At 39.4% G+C, this 13,479-nt stretch overlaps 1 protein-coding gene across 9 annotated transcripts in view; it reads right to left on the reverse strand.

Annotated features, from left to right (window-relative positions):
• The window catches only part of ACYP2 (acylphosphatase 2), a 219,702-nt gene that overhangs the window by 133,975 nt on the left and 72,248 nt on the right, over positions 1-13,479 (reverse strand). For 5 of the 9 annotated variants that reach the window (XM_072937743.1, XM_072937742.1, XM_072937744.1 and 2 more), the window contains exon 3: positions 12,158-12,218. In XM_072937743.1, coding sequence (XP_072793844.1) covers positions 12,158-12,218 — 61 coding nt within the window. Of the gene's footprint in view, positions 1-12,157; positions 12,219-13,062; positions 13,198-13,479 lie in introns of all 9 variants that reach the window. The other 4 variants (XM_072937749.1, XM_072937747.1, XM_072937748.1 and 1 more) reach the window with 2 other exon arrangements.

Consider the following 13,479-nt stretch of genomic DNA (forward strand, 5'->3'; position numbering starts at 1 on the left):
GAATGCTTGAATTATTCACCATGCCTCAGTTTGGCATGTTACATTGTATATGCAAATATTCTCTAAGACCTGACTAAGTTCCTAAAAAATCTAAAAATAAACTTACCATATGATCCAGTACTCCCACTCCTGGGCATATATCCAGAGGACAATAAAGTTTGAAAAGACACAGGCACCCCAATGTTACAGCAGCACTATTTACAGTAGCCAAGACATGGAAACAAACTACATGTCCATCAACAAAGGACTGGATAAAGATGTAGTACACACACACACACACACACACACACACACACACACACACACACACACTGGAATACTACTTAACCATTAAAAAGAATAAAATAATGCTATTTGCAGCAACATGGATGAAACTGGAGGTCGTCATTCTAAGTGAAGTAAGCCAGAAAGAGAAAGAGAAATATCATATGACATCACTTATATGTGGAATCTTAAATAAAAAAGACACAAATGAACTTATTTATAAAACAGAAATGGAGTCACAGACATAGAGGACAAACTTACAGTTACCAGGGGGTAAAAGGGGTGAGAAGGGATAAATTGGGGGTTCAAAATTTGCACCTCTTGGGGAGTGATGGAATTGTTAGATATCTTGATTGTGGTGGTGGTTTCATAGGTGTTTACATCTATCAAAATCCATCAAATTGTACATCTGAAATATGTGTAGTTGACTGTATGGAAATTATACCACAATAAAGTTGTTTTTTAAAAGAAGACCTCATATTTTATGCATTGTCCTATCAACCCTTTTAATCTAGCTGCATATTACAATCACTTGGGGGACGTTTTTTACCACCTCTAGAGATTTTAATTTAATTAATACGGGGCTGGGCCAGAGGTCAGCATTTTCTTAAAACCCCCTCAGGTAGCTCTAACGTTCAGCCAGGGTTGTAAACCACGGCTCTAAGAGATTGTGATAAATGACGTTTATATAATGCTTTCTCCTTTTCAAAGTGATTTTCACAAAGTGCAGCATCCCCAAACTGAAATAAGCCCAAAACAGTGGTCTGCACAGGAAACTGAATTGTTAATCTGGTTTGCCACTCAGGCCCCAGAATCTAACCACTTCAGAAATCTCTATGTTACAATTCATGGAAAATTTCTTAACAAAGATGACAAAGGGACTTGTGGAGCATGACTAAACTCATCTTTTGTGGTGTTTACATTTTACTATACATTAAGTTAAAATATATGTGATTAACTACCAAAGGTACATAGTGGGGAATTCTGATAACAACTCCCAGTTCTTCCTCATGAAGGAATTTATAAAAACTCTTGGTCATTGTGATCAAAGGAACAGTTCCTTTCTCGTCCAGTCTTGATTCTGTTCTCCAAGACTCTGCTGATTGCCATTCATGCATCAAGCTACTCTTGTCCCACAGAAGGCTGCATGAGGACGTGTCTTGTATCAGAGTCCTAATTCTACTTGCAGAGAGTTCTTAATCTGTATGTTTGGAACTGCTCAAAGTTCATTTTAAGTGCCAAGTCTATGCCACCAATAGAGGCTGTCCCCACAGTCACCCTCAGGAAGAGACTGGCCGCTTGCTTTCTTGTGCAACCTGGGGTGGGTTTTCCTCTGTCTGGCTTAGCCCTGTAGCCGTGTCGGGGTCTCTCAAACCTGCAGGCTCTGGCATCTGTGTTCTCTGTAGCTACAAGCGTTTCCTCTGCCTGCTGCAAGCCCTGGCTGGCTGGGGAAAGCAGGGAGAATTTATTCTGCTCTATTTGGCAAGAAGAGTAACTTCAAGCTGTAAACGGATCACTCTTGGTACTTCCTATGGGATACCATTAAATGTCCCCTGGCAGCATGGACTCAGAGCATTGCTCTCTAATAGTTCATATCCACTATCCTGAGGTCTGTGCTTTGAAATAAATTAATCTTATTTGATAGTCATGCAATGTTACAAGAGAACGAAGAAAAGTTATTGCCCATTTTACGGATGAGAAAACTGGGCCACAGAAGCTTAATCAGACTAAGCCACAGAAGTAGTTAGTGCTAGAATTAGGATGAATAAAAGCATAATAACCACCTCATGGTTCCATATGCAATTGTAAATGGTTTTCTTGTGTAAAAAGGTACATAACATAATTAAGAAACGAATGACAAACCGGGAAAAATATTCACAGCATGTGTAACTGAAAATGCTTAACATCACTATGTTAGGAACTCTTGCAAATCAGTAGGATGAAAGTGCTGCCCTCATAGAAAAATGGGCAGGAAACTCATAAAAGAACAAATATAAATAGCCAACAAATATACGCACTAACGTTTATTAGTGAATACAAATTAAAACAACGATTTGGTGGATATTTGTCACTTTTTGTCTATGCATTATTCCTTCTCTCTTTTTTTTGAGATTAATGACATTCTTCTTTTTATAATTATTTGCACAAACATCTTTTTTTCTCTTAAGAACATATCTTGTTCTTTTTTAAAAAATAGACTTAATTTTTTTAAGAGCAGTTTCAGGTTTACAGCAGAGTTGAGCAGAAAATACAGAGTTCCCACATAGCCCTCCCCACCCACACATATATAGTCCCCTACCCGCAACATCCCTCATCAGTGTGGCATATTTGGTACAATCGTTGAACCAGCGTGGACACATTATTATCAACCAAATTCCATAGTTTACATTAGGGTTCACTCTTGATGTTCTACTTGCTATGGGTTTTGACAAATGCATAATGACATGTAGCCACCACGATAGTATCATACAGATTCTCTTTTTTGACATGAAACATTTTTCTCCCAAATCCCAACTATGTGGTTCTAGGAGGGCTGATGACACTTGTACTAGACATCTGTTCTTTTGATTGGTGCAGCATCCATCCACTCTCCCCTTTTCTCTTTTACAAACCCTCTGCCTCCTCGGTGAGTCCTTGTGGTTTTGTGGGGCTAATATCTTCCTCCATCCTTGTGCCTGAGCGGCACACGACCCAGTCCTAACCGATCGGATTATCTCATCCCCCTCTGCTACTGTGATTGGCTCAGGGATGAATAGTCAACCCAGGCCAACCAGAGTCCTTAGAACCTTTGCTGCGAACGTAAAAAATGATGTACAGTTGGCCCTCAGTAACTGGCTTTCACATCCAGGAACTTAACCAACTGTGAATCAGAGATATTCGGGGAAAAAATTCCAGAATGTTCCAAAAAGCAGAATATGAATTTCCTGCCCACTGGCAACCATTCACATAGCATTTACATTTTAATAGGTATTATAAGTAATCTAGAATGATTTAAAGTATACAAGAGGATGTACATAAGTTATATGCCAGTACTACACTATTTTATATGAAGGATTGAGCACCTTCGACTTTGGTATCTGCAGGGGGTCCTGGAACTAACCCTCCTCAGATAGCAAGGGGCAGTTGTACTTCCTTTGAGACTCATGAGTCTTCTGAGTCATTTCAGCCTGGAGTTGCCAGCAACCATTTTGCCAACAGGCAGAGAAAGTTTGCCTGAGGATGAAGTCTGCAAAGAGAGCCAAACAAAAAATAAAGAGCAAGTCCTGATGGCATCGTCTGAGTCCCTGGGGCTAGCTGTTCTTGAAAGCAGCAGTCTTTCCTGGACTTTTCAGTTACATGAGCCAACAATATTCATATGTTTTGCTTAAGTCAACTTAAATCGAGTTTCTGTCAAGGAAATGAAATAAGCTCTGATTATTGTAGAATTAAATCAAAGAGAACAAAGATTTCTCTCTCCTCTAGACCTTCTGGGCTGAAATGATATAAGCCTAGAGCTGCTTGCAACAATATCTCCCCCTTAGAAAAAGCCTGTGTGCAATATAAGAGCAATGAGGATGGCACATTCTCTGACATCTACTGAGTTCCAAATCAAGTCAACCCTGAGGCCAACATCCAGATGAGTGAAGAAATAAATCTCACATTTTCCTTAAACCAGCTTGGATTAAGTCTTCATCATTGTAACAAAGAGCCCTAACAAAATATTTGTATTTGTCCTAATATAAATGAGGCATAAGTTTCCCTAAAATCAAAAATAATAATAACCTGTATTATTGCTAATGTGCCAAATTAGGGATTCTCACACACTGCTGGTGTTTGGATACAAACATTTTGTATAGTATTTTGACTATAGACCTGAAAAGCCTTAAAAATTACACATGGAGGAGGGAGAAAGGGATGAGTAAGCAGAACCCAAGGGGTTTTTAGGGCAGTGGAACTATTCTGTATGATATTATAATGGTGAAAACATGACATTATACATTTGTCAAAACCCACAGACCTGTACAACACAAAGGGTGAACCCCTGACGTAAACTATGAACTTTAGTTAATAATAATGTATCAGCATTCATTCATCTATTGTAACCACAAAGTACCACACCAATGTAAGACGTTAGTAATAAGAGAAACTGTGTGGGTGAGGTGTATATGGGAGCTCTCTATATTTCCCACTCAATTTTTCTGTTGACCTAAAACTGCTCTGAGAAATTAAGTCTAGTAATTTTAAAAGAAATTTAAAAACTACACACATTTTACCCAGCAGTTCTGCAATTATAAATTTCTCCTAAAATGGGCAAGGATGCAAAGAATATAAATAAAACAATTGTCACTGCAAAATTGTTTGTTATAGCAAAAAATTGGAACTGCAATCTATTTAGATATCCACCAGGTTTTTTTAAAAAATGTTAAGTAAATGATTACTCATAGGCAGTCTCAGAGAATGGTAATGCTGATTGGGGTTTCTTATCTAGGGTCCATGAATGAATTTCAGGGGTTCCAATGCTGGCTCTCTCAAGGAGCCATTTGTGGGATCTTTGGATGCTCTGTGGGACCCTCTGACCACATAGCTCCCTGACATGGTGAGCACTATTAGGGCAACCAGAAGAACTCTGGAATCCCCTTGCCCTGGCGGGTCACCCTCTTTGACAGACTCCCTCCAAGAAGGCTTAGATTCAAATACCTTGCACTCCTTAAAAACTCTCAAGAGCCTCCTAGGAGCTACAAAGTTCAAACTTCTTGGCATAGTGTTCAAGGCCTTCTATTATGTGGTTTGAGTTGTTTGTTCCAGGCTCATTTCTCATTTAAAAGGGACTTTTTTTTTTTAACTAGGTACATTCTTCTATCATTGCTCAAAAACATAGTACCTTATGAATAATATGATGATGGAATGGTCAATTCAAACCACAGTTTCAAATATCATTCCTGGCATGGATCAAATACAAAGCAAGTTAAAACGTGGTATGATTTTGTACAATTGGTGGAGTGTTAAAAGTTTCAGTGTGATACTCGAGACATTCTCCTCTGACTGGCCCAGGGGTTCTAACGTTGACCCTATAAAGAGGAAACCAAAGGGTATTTTCTGAAGCTACAGTGAATTAAATCTGAAAAGCCACAATAATGTAAATGTTCAAATATTATTTTTTACAATTTTAGAATAAACTCATAGAAAAATCACAGAAGACTAAATTGTTATTACAGAAAAGAAAATGTTATCCATCTGGAAAACTTTTAAAAGTAAATGTGCAGCTGACTAGTGGTTGGGAAGTAAAAAGGAAGAAGAGCCGATGTAGGGGACCATCTAAGCACAAACGTCCTCAACAAGAGATGCTCTCTTGGTCGAAGGAACAGCAGATGGAGGTTCAAGGATATTGCCTGAAATCAAAGAGGTGACTGGTGGAGGAAGCCGAGATTAGTGACAAAATTATGTTGGGTGAGGGAGGTAGCAGAGGAGGGAGGCAGGGCAAGTGAGCTAAATTCATACCCATCCATACATCTAAATCAGGAAATAACACATTTAAGAGATATCAAGGTAATCACAAAAAGAACTAAAAACAGCAGCTGCTAAAAGTAGCTGCCTCCAGAGAACACGTTAAAAGGACACCACAAGGAAGCAATCACTCAAGTCCAGAATATGGGATGTTCTATGAGGCAACTGACCTAGATTCTCTAATAAATCAATGGCATGGCAGGGCGGCAGGGAAAAGTGAGTCACAGAATAAATCGCGCTCCGGAGACAAAACAATTGAATTCAATGTGGAGACTTCATTTGGATCCTTATTAGAACAATTTTGAAACAATCAGAAAAATTTGATTTGGAGCTGGATACAAGATGATGATATAAGAAATTATAACTTTGTTAGATATGATAATGGCACATAGGTCAGATTTTAAAATATCTTTTGTAGTTAGAAGCATAGTAAAGTACTTCTAGGTAAAATAACATGATGTCTGCTTTTAAAACACTTTATACCCTCATGCCCTCAAAATATAGGGGAATAGGGAAACAAGACTGGTCAAATGTTGCCAATTGTAATAGCTGGTTCATGGGGCTCACTGTACTATTCTCTCTGCTTTTATGTATATTTGAAACTTTCAAAAATAAGAGATTGTTTTGGTTTCATTTTTATTTTTCAAAAAAGCAGGTGCCTCTGAGGAGTGGGATGGGGCTTGGGGAACAGTGATATCAGCAGGATTGTTTCATATTTTTCATTTATTCAGTGAATATTTATTGAGTCCCTACAATGTATGAGGCACTGTTTAGGCCCTTTTGAGCTATGAACAGAACAGATCAAAATGCCTCTTCTAGTGAAGCTTACACTCCACCCAGGAGAAAGAGCAATAAATCATAGACATAATAAATAAGTCTTGATATGTTGCAAGTGGATTACTGCCATGAGGAAAGAATAAAGCAGGGTAAGATGGATCAGGACTGGGGCCAGGGTTACAGTGATCAGGAAGGGCTCACTGAAAAATGTAACATTTGAATAAAGACTTGAAAAAAAGGTGAAGGAGATTATAAATCCTTCTCAACTTTTGTTTTTATACCCATAGATTACGTTGATAAAAAGAACTGAAAAAGATTACCTTAAAAAATAAAATAAAATCTCCCTTCTACTCACTCCTCCTACTCTGCTTATCAAAATGCCCCTTTATTCTTCAGGACAGCTTCAAGTGATCAGCTTTCATGAGGTAAAGTCTTCATCCAAAGCCAGAATTGCTTTTTTTGTGTTTTTTTGTACATCACTAGTAACTCTAACAAGCATTTTATTCTCCCATATATTATGGCTCTTCATAGATTTACTAAACATTTTCACTTTCATTATTTTATTTATACTTACGATATTCCTGAGTGGTCTTTATTTCAGTATCATTATTATTTCCACTTCTTAGATGAGAAAACCAGGGCTTTGAAAGAATAAGTGACCTTCACCAGACTAGCCAAACATAGAGACAGCGTTTGAACTCTAGGTAACGTCCTCTGAATGCAAACATTACTTCCACGACCTCTCCATACATAGTTATTTCTAAGAGTCTTTTTGTTGGGGATGTATAGCTCAGTGGTAGAGGGCATGCTTAGTGTGCATGAGGTCCTGGGTTCAATCCCAGTCCCTCCATTACAAAAAAAAAAAAAAGAATTTAAAAAAGCAATGTCTAAAACTCTTTTTCTATGTTAAAATTAGATTTGAATCAAGTACTATTTGCATATGATATTAAATTAGGTAGTTCAGAAAATCTTAGGAGGAAAAGCCAGTCCCGTCTGGTCATCCCCCAGTTACTTTATAAGAACAATACATTTTCATCATTTCTATTTTTAGTTCTTCTGGCGGTTGTCTGTTTTAACTCTAGATAGTATGCGTACACCTCCATGCATCCATCTTACCACCTTTAGATATTATCTGCTGACTGTCTCCCGTAAAAGGGGAGGGCTTAGCCATTTGAATTGCCCTAATGTTTTAGGTTAGGTTCCCCAGAACACTGACTCTGAGACAGAGATTTGTAACCAGGAGCTTTGGGGACAACCCTGGAGGAGTGAAGGCAGCAGGGTTGAGCTGTGGGAGGAGCTGACCTGCTCTGCAGTTGTGACAGAAGCATCAGCCCATCCCAGGAGCTCTGGGCCTGGGAAAGCTCCTCATAGTTGTCAAGAATTGAGACAAGGGTGCTGGGCCTTTATATCCCACCATCAACCAGTCATTTGATGCAAGATGAGCAACATAAAATTAGCCAAGGTACCTCTCTCAGCTGAGACCAATCCCAGAAAAAGGCCTCAGAGGCAAGTCAGCAGCCAATACTTCTGACAAGTGGAGAGTGAATGTCTCAGTCCTGGAGTGGGACTCTGCGCAGAGCAACATGGCATCCACTACAGCCCACCCTCTGCATTGCTCCGGTCCATGTACTTCTTGCAGTAAATTCACCCTATTTGGAATTAACCCCCACGGAGTTCTGGTTGGTTCCTTTGTTTGGAGAATCTTACAAGAACGTTGGTGAACCAAATTACAGCTTCTGCAGGTGCTGTCAAAACCACATCTGAGACTCACTATTTCCCTCTACTACCAGTTTCAGATTCCCCTCACCCTCAGCTAGCACATCTGCTGGCCTTGGCTGGGGTCGGGGTGGAGGAACTGTCATTTTCATTCTGAGGCATCTGAGTCTAAGGTCATCAAGCCTTCCCCAGGTTAGGTTGGCTACATGGTCCTCCTACCACCAAAACTGGGCAGGGGAGAAAGAAGAGATGCTTTGTTGGATAAGCTGGGTGCCAAACGTGCTCTTCTCTGCCCCACCGTGAAGCTGAATTCTTATCCTCTCCTGATAAGCAGCATCCTTTATTCCTGCCCAGATGTGGTTCCTTCCCCTCCCCTTCTCTCCTTCACGTCTTCACATTCTAATGAGTGCCTATAAGACAGTTTTAACCCACTGTCCCCTAGCACAGCAAGTTCAACGTCTTCCGAACTGAACCGATTTTTTTCTTTATTCCCCTTTCATCTATCCAGCTCCCGTGCTGGAAACCAGGTTCCTCTTTGGGTTGTCTACCTCCCTCACCCTCTGTATCTCCCAAGTTCTACCAATTCTACCCCCTAAAAAGCTTCTAAATTCACTGTCACTCTCCTCCCTACAGTCGCTGTCATTGTTTGGGGGCCCGTCATTTCTCACCTGGACTGTTATGAAAACCTCCCAACTGTTCTTCCTTTCTCCAATCTCCCCCATACTCCTCCCACCACAGCATACCACGTTGTTAAAAAGGTATAGCATTTCACTGCTTAAAACTCTTTTAATGTCTAGGCTTTTCAGAACCTGGCCACTTCCTACATCTCCACACACCCCACTTCCATTCCCCTCTGCACCTGCTTTTCTCTTGCAGCTGCCCAGAGTTGACAGGCTCCTTTCACTCCTTCATGCCTTTGCCCCCTCCTCCCCTTGTCCCACATATCTCCTGGCAGACTCTACTTCTCTTTAGAGGCTTACTTCACTCCACCCAGGACCATTCCTGACAGGTAGGATTGGGTGCTTCTTGCCCCAAGGTCACAGTGCAATTCTTCCACACATTTATTAAGACACTTAACACATTACGTTCACTTATTTGCCTTACATATACAATTAACTGAAATATGTTTTAAAAATTGCAGTGGTTTTGTATTATATTCACCTGTGACCCCAGTGTATTGTATTACTTTCACAGTTCCTATGAACAGTAGATAATCCAAAAATGTCGAATGAATGAGTGAATGAAATGTACAAATGTTGTCCTGGGCATGATGCATCTGACTCACCATCAGCAGCTGAGTGTATACTTTGCACTGTTTCTCAATAGTGTAGACTGATGTGTGCTGACTGATCCATATTCTCTTGCCTGACCTCAAGATGACTGCAAAGATGTTATGTTCATTGCCTAATTCTGAATGTTCTCCCTGGGCAATGAACCAATGGCTGCGAATCTGTTTTAGGGAAGGGAAAAATTAAAACAAAACAAAGCAGGCAGACTGAATGAACACTGGAGAAAGAATCATCTTCTTTCAGTGAGGGCTTCCTTATCCACTACTTACTTATCCAGAGTTCAGCACAGTGGCTGAAATATGGTAGGCACTCAATAAATAATTGTTGAATGAGAGAAAGAAGCAAACAGAGTAACAAATGATGCCCCTAGGAGTGATGCAGAAGTTGTAGAGAAGTCTCAGGATGGCAGAAGGGAAAGAGATAAGCTCAGTTTTTAAACAAGTTGTAAGCTATTTACAATTACTACATGTTATATTCTTTATACATTTTCCTTTGTAAATTCTACATATGAGAATCTGTCTCTGGAATTTCATATTTATTTTATCTTGGTGTCCTTGTTGAAACGTTAGTTTTAATATCCTGCTGCCTATCCATCCATCTGTCTATCCTTTTATCCACCTATTTACCCATCCATTTTTCTTTTCAGTTTTAAGCCAGAGAATAATTTATTGACAACAGAACTTCCACAGTTTTCATTTTCCTCTTATACACTGAGTGGTAACATTCAAGATGATGGCTGTTACATCAGCCTGAGTCCCTTCCCCAGCAGGATTTCAGAACTGCTCTGGAACCAGTTATTGCTCTGTTTCTCTCATTCCTCTGTTTTCCAAATGGGTGTGTTTATTGTGGTTAGATAACAGGTTTAAAGGAAAAGTCATGGGCAATAATGAAGCGGGAGAAAATAGCAGAAAGAAAAGTATTAAAGAATGAAATTAGCATGTTAATGCCAATAAGATGAGGCATATTTAGCACTGGAGAATAACAGAGGTATATTTTGATTTCCAAAGTAATGTGTGTCTGTGAGGGGAGAATATAGCTCAGTGGTAGAGTGTGTGCTTAGCATGCACAAGATCCTGGGTTCAATCCCCAGTACCTGCATTATAAATTAAATAAATAAATAAATAACCTAATTACCCACCTTCCAGAACAAAAACAAAGTATGTGTGTCTTGAAATGTGTAAAAGCGTGTTTTGGGGTTTTTTCATAGTTCTGCCCTTTACTAGCCATATGCATTTTATAAATTTAGGTCTCCTGAGCCTCAGTTTTCTTGTTTTTTTAATTGCTTCTCTATTTTTTTTATTTGAAGTATACTCAGTTTATAATGTTGTGTCAATTTCTGGTGTATAGCATAATGTTTCAGTTACATGCACATATGTATATTCCTTTTCAGATTCTTTTTCATTATAGATTACTACAAGATATTGAATATAGTTTCCTGTGCTATACAGTATAAACTTATTGTTTATTTTATGTATACTAGTTAGTGTCTACAAATCTCGAACTCCCAATTTATCCCTTCTCACCCCCTTTCTCCCTGGTAACTGTAACTTTCTTTTCTACAAGTGTGTTTTGTTAAGTTAGACTTTCCCATGAATTAATACTATTATTTTTAAACGCTTCATTTTCACTGAAGGTTCCCATTGGCTCCCAGAACTCTAATTGGCCATCCCTTCTTGTACCTTACATAATGTAGTGTGTACCAATCCTGCTTCTGAGAAAATAATTGTTTCTAGATTTTCATTCAATAGCAATACATTTGTTAGAAAACATTAATATATGATTGTCTAGCATATAACGTCCAGCAATGTGCCTCCATTCGTGTGTGGACATGCACGCGCGCGCACACACACACACACACACACACACTCTACCTGTCTCTCCTATCAGAAACTCCTACGATGGTATTTACTGCTTTTGCTGTAACAAATTGCTCTTTGAAACCAGGGAGACAGATCTGGTTCTTAGACCAAAGTGATAATTAATGATGCAGCAAAATATGGCAAAGAGAAAAATATTAATCTCCTAAAATACCGTATGTTTTAGATAATACTTTGTGCTTAACCACCACCTCCCATGTCCACTTATGAGACCAGTGAGCCGATGGATGCCTGGTGTAGAGGCATTTATGAGTGTAAGTCTTCCATTCCACAGAAAATAAAGAAGTAATACAAAGACTTCTAGTCACCAGACATTAAGAACTACATATTCTTTTATATTTTTCCCAACATTTGTTTTGAAAATTTTCAAACCTTCCAAAAATGCAAAGAATGGTACAACTGATACCCACACATTCTTCACTGAGGTCAAGTCATTGTTAACTTTTGCTGCATTTGCTAGTTTCACCTGTCCCTCACCTATCTCTCTCTCCATTTATGTTTTTTGAAAGTAAGTTGCACATATCAGAAAATTTTACCTCTAAATATTCCACATGCTTCATCTAAGAACATTCACCTACATAATCACAATGTCTAAGAAAACTGACATAAATTTAATAGTGTCATCTAAAACACATTCTATATCTAAATTTTCCCAGTGAGGGAGTCTCTGTGTACCACCCTCCAAGGCCCTTCCACATTCTGGTTGGACACGGATGGCAGGAAGAGGGCAGCGTAAGGCCTGCAACTCACCATGTGACGCAGCCCCTGGAAGCTGGAGCCCATTTTTGCTGATTCTTGTAGTATTTCTTTCCTAGGAAGTAACACAATTAAATGGTTAAGGGTAATTAAACTTCTCGCTTAAATAATTGTGATTGTTATTTGTACTTTCAGCAAATCCATAAGAAGAAAATCAAATCTGTACTATTTATAAGTCAAAGAGATAAAGCAGATACTAAGGCTTGGATCTAATCCTTGGACAGATAGTCTTTAAATGGATGTATTCTTCAGGCTTTTAAGGATGCTAGCATAGAAGCCATTCTCATATTTTTTGCAGTAGGGGAGACTTATTCACCAGGTCCACGTTTTACCTAGAAAGTAGAATTTGTCTTTCGTGGCTGACTTTTTTTTTTTTTTTTTTAGTGTTTTTGCCCAGGATCTATGAGAGTGTCTAGCATATTCCGTCCAGACCCTTTTTGTGAGGGTTGGGGCCCTACAGTCATCAGCAGGACCCTGGAGCCTCATGTCAGCTTCTTCACATCAGGCCAGACTCTCCTGGTATGCTTGTGTAGGAAGTCATTCTCATGACTCATGTCTGGTTCCTTTCATCCTCCTACCACCCTGTTTACCACTGACCCCCCTACCACTGGCTGTTCTCTGTAAACTTAGGGCTTTGGTTTCTCTTGAAAGTAACAACCCACTGGGACTTGTGCCAGTCAAACATTCTGGGTCAGCAGTGGGATTTAAAATCTTTACGGCCCACAAATAAATGTAACTGAACAAAGAAAGACAGGTGTGCTGCCATCAGAGCTTAAAAAATAATGGGAAAGGAAGACAGTGCGTCAGCTCCACCTGGCTTGCAGCTGCTGCAGTCTCTGTCTGGGAAGATAATGTACTTATCGATTAGTCTTCAAAAAAGACATCATTCGCAAACTGACCCCCAGCTTGTGGCGGCAGACTAACATTTGTGTTCATTTCGGTAACCGTAGGAACAGATCCTGTTGCTGGGAAGACATGGGCAGCTGTTGCCTTGACAACACAGCACGCAAGTCTCTAGTTTCCTCTGTAATTTCCTGCAGAAGACAGTGATTAATTATCAGGCCTACTTATGAACTGGAGTTTTGCCTACAAGATGAGAAATGTTAACCTGTAACTCATCTACCAAAGGTTTGTCAGTCCCAGAGAATTTTGTCTAGATTCAGGTTGCAAACTCTACAAAGCAAACTTAAAGACATGAAGGGCCATAATCATGTAGAACGTTAGGTTTAAAACTTGATTTTTGGAGGGGCAAGCATCCTATCTTAATAAGAGAGTACTTTTGCTAGAAAAGAGTTATATATGTCTACAAATCATGT

The sequence above is a fragment of the Vicugna pacos genome, chromosome 15 (assembly GCF_048564905.1).
Source record: "Vicugna pacos chromosome 15, VicPac4, whole genome shotgun sequence".
In the NCBI taxonomy this organism is placed as follows: Eukaryota; Metazoa; Chordata; class Mammalia; order Artiodactyla; family Camelidae; genus Vicugna; species Vicugna pacos.